This window comes from Acanthaster planci, linkage group LG07, assembly GCF_054643075.1.
Source record: "Acanthaster planci isolate LZ-2023a linkage group LG07, COTS_SCS, whole genome shotgun sequence".
NCBI classification, from domain to species: Eukaryota; Metazoa; Echinodermata; class Asteroidea; order Valvatida; family Acanthasteridae; genus Acanthaster; species Acanthaster planci.
The window spans coordinates 1,416,578-1,427,546 of record NC_141783.1 but is presented as its reverse complement, the minus strand read 5'-3'; the positions used below and the strand labels follow the sequence as shown (position 1 = coordinate 1,427,546).

General features: G+C 41.7%; 2 protein-coding genes across 2 annotated transcripts in view; both read left to right on the top strand.

The window, feature by feature from the left end:
- Nucleotides 1-119: 119 nt before the first annotated feature.
- On the top strand, nt 120-10,508 carry LOC147798514 (uncharacterized). Its single transcript, XM_087139053.1, has 3 exons — nt 120-4,891; nt 5,708-5,869; nt 8,072-10,508. Exons 1-3 carry the CDS (start codon nt 4,687-4,689, stop codon nt 8,383-8,385), a joined length of 681 nt encoding a protein of 226 aa, XP_086995179.1. The 5' UTR covers nt 120-4,686; the 3' UTR covers nt 8,386-10,508.
- The window catches only part of LOC147798509 (uncharacterized), a 30,066-nt gene continuing 29,309 nt past the window's right edge, over nt 10,213-10,969 (top strand). The window contains exon 1 of the mRNA XM_087139052.1: nt 10,213-10,315. The gene's annotated coding sequence lies outside the window, so the exon portion shown is untranslated. The remainder of the gene's footprint in view (nt 10,316-10,969) is intronic.

Below are 10,969 nucleotides of genomic sequence, written 5' to 3'. Positions count from 1 at the left end.
CTCTCCTTGTCACAAGCAATATTGTCAGACATTCTTCCTTCTTGAAGCCATGTCCTTATTTACCGCTTCATGGCAAAACACCATTTTGTCCTCGATGTTGAAGTGCTCCGACTTGAGGCGAGCCTAACTCTTGTTTTGCCACATCACGCAGGTTGTTGAAGTCGTCATCCGATCCAACCAATTAGCCCTGTGCTATATTCAATCTACCAATCCAGTCTTACCAATCACAGTTCCTGGTTGTTCATGCTCTTTGATATTGATATAATTGCCACACTTGCGAGTCTTTAATGCTTTTTGGGAGTCATCTGATGTGAAAATCACGTATTAATGTAAATTAAGCTTTTATGCTTAGGTGATGAACAGTACATGTACATGTACATTGCCGTGGCGCGCTCAGTGCGTGCAGCGCTCCCTTGCTGTCTGTCCAAATTAAGCCCGAGGTTGGTGAGTCACGTGAGTTGCAGTTTCTGTCTAATTTCCGTGATTTTACCCATTGTTGTTGGGATCCATCCGTCTGTGTCCGTGACCTATTGTGTTTTCACCCCTGACTGTTTTTCAGTTTCATGACACGCTATAGAGAGATTTCACATTAGCGCTGTCTGCACGTATCAGCATCGAACCCGAGGCTCTCTGTTGAAGTCGACACAGTATATGCAGTATCCGGTTCTTAATTAAGCGTGATGCCACTTCAGTTTGAACCACGCCCTCTGCACATGCAGATACACGACCATCGCAGGTACGTTAGTTCGCGGTAAATTGCCGTTATTGCTGTTTCGTTTGATTTGACGTGTGGAGTCAATCTGAAAGACTCTTCCACAAAAATTTGCAGCCTGAAAAGTCTGAATTTAACATAATTTATGTATTTCGTGTCTTGACTCCTTACTTTCAATCGTCTGATCGTATTTAGAATTGAAGCTGACACATAACAGCCTCGTTTTCAAACGCGGAAGTGCGCAAATCGACGCTAAAAGCGTCGTATTGGGATCACGGACGTATATAAAAAAAAACCTGGACTTGCAACGCCTTTGTATGAAAAAGAAGCCAACCAGCGGCCATTTTACCGAGCCGAATACAAAGGCGTGGGTTGGCTCCCTACTATTGACGTCAGGAAGAACAAAGGCGGGCATTACCAGGAAAGCTTTGTATTCGGCTCGGTAAAATGGCTGCGAGTGGATTCAATGACTCTATAAGCTGATTAAGGGCATTGCGAGTCCAGATTTTATTATACACGTCCGTGGTTGGGATCCCTCTATGCCAGTTTGTTGGAAACGTTTATTGTGCATACGTACACGTTGTCACTATCACCCGGCGGCTATTCCATCTTTGTGTTGCTCGACAACTGTTGGTTGTGCGATTGTTTCCCTGTGAAGGGAGTGTCCACGGCTACCTGGTACCCAACCAGTATTGTTTTACGCGCTGCTCAGTGATCAGAAGCCATGAGCCAGTACATATACTACACAGTATTATAGTTGGAATTATCATGCTTCACATTATGCAGTATTTCTGTACATAAATAATATCCCTTGGCTAATTGTGGCCTGATGAAGTTAAGGGAGTTAACGGTGTGGTCATAACGTTGCACATTCGGGAAAACAATGTGTGTTTTTTCAGTCCGACGTATCAGCAGAAGCTTTCTTCTGCTATTCAAGATAACACTCAAAATTCTAACATTAATGTTTAGGCAACCTCGCCTTGTGGTATAATTGTATAATATCTGCCTTAAGCCGAAGCACCCCCTCATTCGTTTGAAAAGAGCCAGTTTGGTGCGGAGTATTCACTTTGTTGGTAGCGACACGCCTGAGTGTAACGCGCGCATTTCATAATCGTTTGTGAACCAGCGAAGTTTCCTGCCAGCGATTTAGTTAACCTGCCACATTATTCGCTAGGTATGCAAATCATTGCAAATTGGGCCAGTTTTACATGAACTAGCTCATGCATGATTCATGACAGAGTCAGTCGACCCAGGCGCTCGCGGTTGCTGTACTTGCGTTAAGCGCTCACGTATTACTGAGTGTATACACCACACTGCAGGCCCCCACGTTGTTGAGCTCGGCAGAAGTGCAATGTATTGCATGGATAACATTGTCGCAAGCAAACTATGTCAGAACTTTATTGTACAATGGAGGCCTAATTTTGGTTGTCTTTGTGATTGTTGTGCATGTACGGAAGCGTATAAGGGCCACTTGCAGTTACTTGTGTTACTTGCAGTTACTCTCGCCGCGGCGAGATGGTAACTAGAAAAGATTTTTTGCAAGTGGCCCTTATACGCTTCCGTATGCATGTGTCTACTCAAAAATCTAGCGATGTGCAGAATAACGCTTGTGTGCTGAATCATAGAAATTCAAATTGTAGCTGTACGTTGGTCGTCGCCAACACAGTCCTAGGCCTACATGTACACGTAAAGGGGAAAAATGCACAAGGGGAAAATGCACAAAGGGAAAAATGCACGAGGGGAATGTGCACAAGGGGAAAAAACTGCACAGGGGAATATGCACAAGGGGAAAAATGCACAGGGGAATATGCACAAGGGGAAAATGCACAGGGGAAAATGCACAAAGGGAAAATGCACAAAGGGAAAAATGCACAGGGGAAAATGCACAGGGGAAAATGCACAGGGGAAAAATGCACAAGGGGAAAAATGCACAAGGGGAAAATGCACAGGGAAAAATCCACAAGGGAAAAATGCACAGGGAAAAATCCACAAGGGAAAAATGCACAGGGAAAAATCCACAAGGGAAAAATGCACAGGGGAAAATGCACAGGGGAAAATGCACTAGGGAAAAATGCACAAGGGGAAAATGCACTAGGGGAAAAATGCACTGGGGAAATTGCATACAAAAATTAGGAACTCTTTCCACAAAATACTTTATTTCAAGTAGGCTACGTGTGTGTTACAAATTTGAAAATTGTTGGCCTACGTATAATTGATTATCACTTCAAAACTGGACAATCCAAGTGTAATTTTAAGCTAATTGTAGCCGTTACGTTGCAATCGTGACCATCTCGCACAGGGTGCGGTGCAAGCAGGGAGGAACTTATTTTATATCGTGTGACCTTTAACCCTTATGCATCGTCTATAACCATTTTGTACACAACTCTATGTGGCCATAGCGAATGTGTGGTATGGAAAAATATCGCTTCCCGCCAAAGGAGTCTCCGTTGCTTGATAAAATATACCCTCTTTCGGTCCAGCTCGGCTCTCATCAAGGCATCAGACTAGGCTATGCTTTTCACAATTAAGTTCAAGGATTTTGGTTGTGTTAGTGATAGCAGGAAATGGTAAACATGATGTTCTTCTATGGGTTTTCTGCAAAACGTGTCAGTAAATAACGTAGAATCTTTGTAAAAGACGTACTCTTGTGAATGTGTAGTGATGTTTTGTGGTACAACAGAACCACACAACAAGCTTTGAAAATGTATAGTTTTCCTGTGTAACATGAATTAACATCCATTTTCGTGTTGACTTTGCTGCGCCACTGTGACCCACTTCCATCAACCTGGTTTTGCCGTTCTTCTCGTGTTTTCTATTATCGCGAGTGAGACGACAGGTAATGCTTTTGTGGGTAAAGAATTTTATCTTACATCATTTTGCATGCTAAAGATAAGAACTGCTAAAACAGAAATTAAGACTTTTTTCCTGCCATCCTGCCAACTGTGACTAAGTTTGAAAGAAAAATCAGTGCATAAGCCAGCTGCGTACCATTTTAGTGTTGTTTGTGATTCGTCTGTAACTGCGTTCATACACTGCGGCTATATATCAGGTGAGAGAGTAAGTCATGACGCATATAATCAAACATGTTATAAATGTCGTCACGCTATAAAGAGCGTAAGCAGCCATAGTCAATCTCGTCTACGTTGTTTTGTTTTCCACAACCATAATTTCTTTAGTCGGAAAACAAGGTCTGTTTGAATCTACAAATAAAAATCTGTCCATGTACGTTCACGTGGCATTGTTCTGTAGAGGAATTTTTAACAGTGTACAGGCCCGAGGTCAGCGAGTACATTGTAGTTGTCGAGCAGTGGTCGATTTCCTGTACGGAGTAGTACGAAATAAAGCCGCCGGGCAAAATTGGACGGTCGTAGAGGGATAGTCGCTGATGGAACTTTAACCTGTTTTGGTGCTATGTATAAATGTTGCCTTAACCGCTTGTTTAACTCAACCAATATCTTAAGATATTGCATTCAGCAATTCAAAGTCTATCAAAACTTGTCCTAAGAGAGGTCGAGTAGGCCTAGGCCTATATATTTTGTAACACGAAGAGGAACTCTATGGAAATTCTGTAAATACTCTGCCAGTTGTTATTTCTTACCAGTTATTAGCATTTTAGCTCAGCGAAGATTCTCATGCTGATGTTCCATTTAATCTAATATCAGCCGGTGGAGCATCATCCAGTTTCCGCCGACGGTAGCCAGCCATCTTCATTGTTCCATTTATCGAGGAAATCTCTAATTTAAAACGAAATGCTTTGCGCACGGACAGTTGGCCTGGAATTTATTGAATGTAATAGCGGCCCTTCGAGCAGTATTCATTAATCGCAGCAACCATGCAGCCGTAGTGGTTACTATGGCAACTAAAACGTTTGACTCCAGCAAGCACGCACGTGAACGGAAAAAGCAACATTTTACGGAGTTGTGCCGTCTCAGTTTAAATCCAGTAAGCAAGAAGTGAAGATAAGTTGGATAGACATGAATGATCTGCGCTACGTTTTAATCCTGACTTTGGCTCTTGGGCTGGCTTGCTCCTTCTGCTTGCTAGCCGTGCATGGAGAGATGTGTAGTGCTATGACCAAGGCTTCAGCAGGTGACGATCTTGGCTCGCTCCGCGAGAGAGCTTTTACGGCTTTCCAAGCACAGTGCCGTGGAAAACTAGGCGATCTCGGCTCTACGACATGTAAGTCTTATTAATAACCTCCTTGTTTTCTTTTTCGGCAGCACGTGGGTACTTCATAGGTCTAAACTTTACGTTCATACTTTGCGTCCATAGAAAAAATCCACAAAATAGAGAACTATCTTTGCATAGTGAATGGGCGTGTATGCACACGCAGTAGATTTTTTTCAGTCCTACAATTTTGCTCTCCTCCACATGAGCCTCCGGCCAAGACTACGCATATGAACGCGCCACCGATCTAGACTTTCTGTTCTACATCATAAGTATAGTCTAAATGTATGGTCATGGCTCATGCGCCGGGCGTCTTTCCGTTGCTGTGGAGGGCAGATAGGTTTTCCTGACTTTGTCATCCAGATAAAAACGAACCTTTTTATTCCCACACAATTATCCTACTTACATCACCCAGAGTTATACTGAATTTTACATGTGATTGCAAACAAAACTAAGAACCGAAAGAACACTAAAAACGAATGGCATAAGTTGACAATGAGGGATGTATTAAGAATATTACGTCACGTCTGAGAACGAGTGTGATTGTCGTAGTCTGATCAAAATTGTGTGACGTGATCTTACGGAAATAATGCACCCGAGCCCTGCGGTTGATCAACACTAACTGTATGCATGTTGCACGAGTCATGGTGCTGTATCTGGTATCAACAAGTCAAAGCATGACATAGGCCCTACAAATGTCCGTGTTGAGCACCGTACAAACCCTAGGCCTATTCGGCATGCATGTATTGAGCTTTCTAATATACCACGAAATTCAGGAGACGAGCGAATAGTAAAAGTTATGACTTTTTCCTGGGTATTTCCTCCCAGTTTGTTCATTCGCCCTGGAGCCTTCAAACCCTCCCGGAATCACGTTCATCCTGCAGCCCCTGTGCGAGCCTTTTCGTCTGGATTTCCACGTGAAGACCTCGCGCGATGCCATGTTAGTCTTGGCGGAAGAAAAGACAGAGGAATCTTCGTTTGCGTGGATAGGTGAGTATTGGTGACAATCACTTGAAGTACTGGCAGGATCATTATTTAGCCAAAATTTTTCCACATGTGGTCCCTTACAAAATGCCCAGCTTCTTGAAGCAAAATAGGAAATTGTTTTCGTCCTGACATAAAACCCAACGAACCCAGCGACAACCACGGGTGCTTTTTAAATGTCTATTTTTTCTACTAAGCCCAAAAGAGAACAGTTTTGTAAAGTTATTGCAATAAAATGCGTGAGTATTTTAGCTTACTGTCAGTTGCCTAGAGGTCGATTTTCAAAATTCTTGATATGGAAAGATTTAAAGTCTTTGTATAAATGAAACGCGTACCAACGCCGTCTTTTGTTGTGTGACACGTGTAGGTGTAGGAAAAGGTTACGATCATTCAGTGCACCACCACGAATTAACCGTCATGGTTGGGGTATTTCACAGCCATTATGGAAAAGCAATTGATATCTGCCTTGAGGAAAAGCAAGGGTCCATCGTCGTTTGAAAAGAGCCATTTTGATCGGAAGTGTTCATTTTCTTGGTAGCGATGCGACTGCAGCGCTTGCATTTCGTAGTCGTTTGTGAACCAGTGATGTGCAGACCTGTACTACCAACAGCCCTCCGTTGCTAGGAAAGTTACGCCCTCTATCGGGCCTGTTCGGGCCCACATTTTAATGACATTTTTATGTTTTCCTTGCGCACGCATTTGAAATTGACTGATCTCTTTGAGAACCAAGGATTTAAATTAGAGGATTCATGAAATGAATTTTTCTTAGAAGCACTTTTTGCTTATCTCTGAACACTTTCAATGTATGAAGACTGTTCGACATCTTTTTTGCGTTACGTGTTCTGAAAAGTGTACTTGTTAAACATTCAAAATTGGCCGAGCATTTTTGGACAAGTGCAGGCGCTTTTACTTTGATGTAAATCCAGGAAGACGTGGTTCAGTTTGCATGTTTTCCTGTTCAAATTGTGAATTCCAAATTTCCTATCTGAAAACGTTTCTGATGTGGAATGGATACTTGCTGGCGTATTGTCATGTACTTACACAAAAATAAATTACCAAAGGAATGAAATTTACGATGGTAGTGTTTAATAAAATCCAGAAATTTTCTGTGCAAAAATCGGTGCAACATTGAGATTCAGTGCCTTGGATGACATAGTTTTGCTTATGAATATGCAAATGTCATTGGCATAAAACCCCCAAAGCTCCAAAACCTGGGTTAAAATTGCAAAACAAAAATTTCAAGTTAAGTTACCTGAGACCCAAAAGTACAATTTTAAGGGTTTTTGTAAAATATTTCTATTTCATGGTCCTTTTAAGTCCAAATATACAATTTTAATTATTTGTGTGTCATACATAAGCTAAGTAACGATTGATAAAAATATCACCTGAAGGACGCATAGCACCTTTAACTTTTTCCCGGGCTCTTAGAGTAATATCCAATATCACAGCAGTCGATAACTGTTTTGCTATACCTCCGTCGTGAGTTCAATATTTCAACACCTGAAGTGTCTTGGCTTTCACCGACGAACGCCTTTCCATTCCTGCATGCACAGTTTCAAGGACGTGCACGGTCGGACTTGATGCGTCGTTTTGATTGTCTCGGTCGCATGTGTCTTGCTCGAAAACAAGATCTTAATGTCCTAAAAATTGTAACGAGAAATGAGTTGAGACGGAATCGCTATTCGACAGACCTTAGCCTTGAAAACAATTAAAGTGTTCCTGGTCGTGTCGTATATAAACCAGTTCGCTGTTCCCTCTTCAACTCAGTTATTAACTGTTCCCGCGAGAGTAGAACAGGTACCAATGAATACGAGTACAAACGGTCCCTGGGTTGTAGTTTGGGCTGTGGATGGAGACTATGATATCACGTGTGTGACGTGCGCTAGGATGAAGGTGATACGCCTTTTATTGACCAGTCAGTGACCATTCTGGCCTAATGCATGTACAGTTTAGAGAGACAGAGGTATATCAAAGTTATCGCAAGTTATAAAAGCGATGATATTGCAGGATAACAAAAGGTATCGATTTGTAGAATCTACGGTTCATTTCCGAGTAGTGTTGCTGGCAGTCTTATGCGCATCGCTGTTTGTGTCTAAGCGGTGTCATATCCATATCCACTTTAAAAGAGTTCAAATTTACCCAAGTTTTATTATGCCGCCCTTTCCCGTACTCCTCAGTCACGAAATGTCTTTGATGACAATTCCACAGACATCGGTGGCTTCGATATGTACAAGTCCGCCATAAGAGCTTGTTTTTCGCCTGGTCCAACTTGCGACCCCTTACTCGGAGGCCAATCGGTTTACGACCACGGAGAACGTCTCGTCACTGCCGAAGAAAGCCGCCCCTTCTGGGTCGCTTACAAGGACGGCATAGTGACCGTGGGTAAAGGAGGACACGATCAGGCTTTCATGGAGTGGAACGCCACAGCATACCACGGCGACATATCAACTCTGGTACACGTCGGTATATCAGCCTGGAAATACGTACCTGGAGAATGGGTGTTTCACCAATTCTGTGCCTAATAAACCGAAGCAAGTGCTGAATTTGTAAAAAATAAATTTAGTTTTGAAAAGTCTATATTCGAGAGTAGAGGTAGCCACTGCCGGGTGTGCAATTTTATCTTTTAAAAGAAACCTGGCACTTAATTGACAAAATCAATTATCTTCAGGCAAACTTGAATTCTCAGTTCTGATTGGTCGATCCATGGTAACAAACAGTGTGATATATAACCGTAATGCACGGTTCATATCAAACCCTGAGTAATGATCTGTTCTAACTCGACACATTGTGCTAGTTTTACGCTAAAAGCAAACGCACATATCTTCATGACTATAAATTCAAAAGTGTCGTGTTTGCTCGTGCTGATCGTCACATGTGTTTAAATGCACTAACAATTCTAACAATGCCCTTTCTTAGTGTCAACCCTGGTGCAATTGTTGTTATTAAAAATAAGTTGAAACACAAATAATTTCCATGCTCCCTTGATAAAATTGCAGAATTGTGGTACATCGGTGTTATTGTTTTGGTTGTGCGCCGTATGATATCTTTTGTCTTCTTTTTTACGTAAAGCGCGCATAGGCTCCTTTACCTTCAGTAGTGTGCGTCAAGTTTGCTTGAAGATAAATTCGTTATCACGCTCGTGTGATAATTCATATTAACAAACAAGCAAAAACTACAACATCAGCTGCTGGCATTATCAATGACACCAGTTAAAAATAACACGAATAAACGCAGAACAGAACATTTTCAGATTTTGGATTTAAATGTCCGATTCTTGAAATGCCACCTCCAGTCCTGGATGGACACCAGCTTGAGTCAATTAAATGAGAAAAGAGTCAATTGACTTCTGCTCAAATTTCATTTAATTTCATTTAGCTTGTAGTAATTAATTAAATGAAAGAGAATACACTTGTTAATAATTTTCTTGAGTTTCACCATCCTTGATAAACGTGCAAATTGCGATCAGTTTCATAGTGACATCAAGTAAGATCATAACAGCCAAACTCAACTCAACCCAACCTTAGAAAAAAAAACATGGCGACAAACGTCATGTCGAGACAAAATCTGTTTTATTTTAAATCAAGAGAGGGTGCAAACCGTATTTATCTTATACAGTCTGGGGTTGGGATTAAATTATGGTTCATTTTAACTTACAAAATAGTTTAATCTTGCCCAGTAAGTTGCCTAAAATAAACGAGAAGTTCAATTTAGCCCCCCAATTTATTTAGCACAGCCAAGTTTATTGGGCAATACGGCCGTTTCACAATAGTGCGCCTCTAAGAATTTGCAACGCGTCGGCCAATCACAATGCACAAAACTTGTCGACCCTATGCGCATTTGGAAAGGGTCCACACATTTCGCGCGCTATGATTGGCCAACGTGTTGCATACTTTTGGTGGCGCACTATCGTGAATCGCCCATAGTATGCATTCCCACTTGTTTAACTATAACCCAGGCGGCCGCGGTTCTCATTATGATCACTAGTGTAGTATGAGTCATTTCATCAACGGAATATAGGAACAGACTAACTTGGAGGATTTTTTTCCCGGTTATTGTTGCAACCGTGAGTAAAATATGGGAAACAAATCGAGATGCAACTAGTAATCTCAGGAACCATTCGATCAATAGATTGTAGGGAACATGCCTGAGTAAGGGCACCCTCATCCCTCCAATATCGGTACACGTCACGGAGGTAATTAACATAAAGTTTATACTTTGGGGCGCTTCCCAGGAACGCAGTGTCAATGTGGTCTCTTTGCTTTGGGGTCTCGAATGTAGAACCGGTCTCTCTGCATTTTGCTTCTATTAATTTGCAGGGAGCATTACCTTGGCCATGCTCCTGAGTGTAGGGGAGTGTCAATGCAAGGAAACCCTAGTAAGCACTTATCATTGTACAAATATTTCACACGATCTTCGGTCGGAGAAATTGTAAGATTTACGGGGCTCAACGTGGTAAGTGTTCTGATTAGGACTGTATAACGTGCCATGCTGTATTGGTCAGCTAGCTGTGTTAGCCATGTGGTCCTAGGCCTGTTAGCCTTTGATCATCACATCCATTGTATTATTATTTACGGTGCCGTCTAGCCACCACACTACACCTACTGTTTTCATATTTAATAAATCGTAGTTCTGGAGTTAGAAATCATTTATTGTTCACGTGTTCCCAAGTGCTTGTCCGCTTTAATCAATTAGGGGACCGTTCCTCCTTCTTCCCACCGTCAAACTGACGTGAGGCTGGTCCGCTTCAAGGTTGTTATGCCATGAGATGAGCTTATCTTAATCTTTTGAAAACGATAATAATATTGTGTAAATAACAGAGGGAAACCTATCACTTTAAGTAGCATAATAAGACATGTGACCACTTCAAAAGCAGAATAGAAAAGGGTAAACATTTGCTTGTGTTCTTATTTTATTAATAGTCCTACCCTTAACCAAGGACGGCAGTAGGCCTATTGCATATGATTAATGAAAAGTACACAATGGAATGCACAGTGCGTTTGAAATAATCCCCTCTTATATACGCACACATAAAGTTATAGCTTTCGGTAAAGAAATCTGGTAAAGAAATCTGTTGGTTTTTATCATGTGTTTTTAAATGTAAAGTGA

What these genes read in the sequence shown, in the direction of transcription:
- LOC147798514 (XM_087139053.1), top strand. Translation starts at nt 4,687, where the DNA reads ATGAATGATCTGCGCTACGTTTTAATCCTGACTTTGGCTCTTGGGCTG. An exon ending in CGATCTCGGCTCTACGACAT is followed by an intron (nt 4,892 to 5,707) that starts GTAAGTCTTATT and finishes ATTTCCTCCCAG; the next exon opens with TTTGTTCATTCGCCCTGGAG. An exon ending in ATCTTCGTTTGCGTGGATAG is followed by an intron (nt 5,870 to 8,071) that starts GTGAGTATTGGT and finishes ACAATTCCACAG; the next exon opens with ACATCGGTGGCTTCGATATG.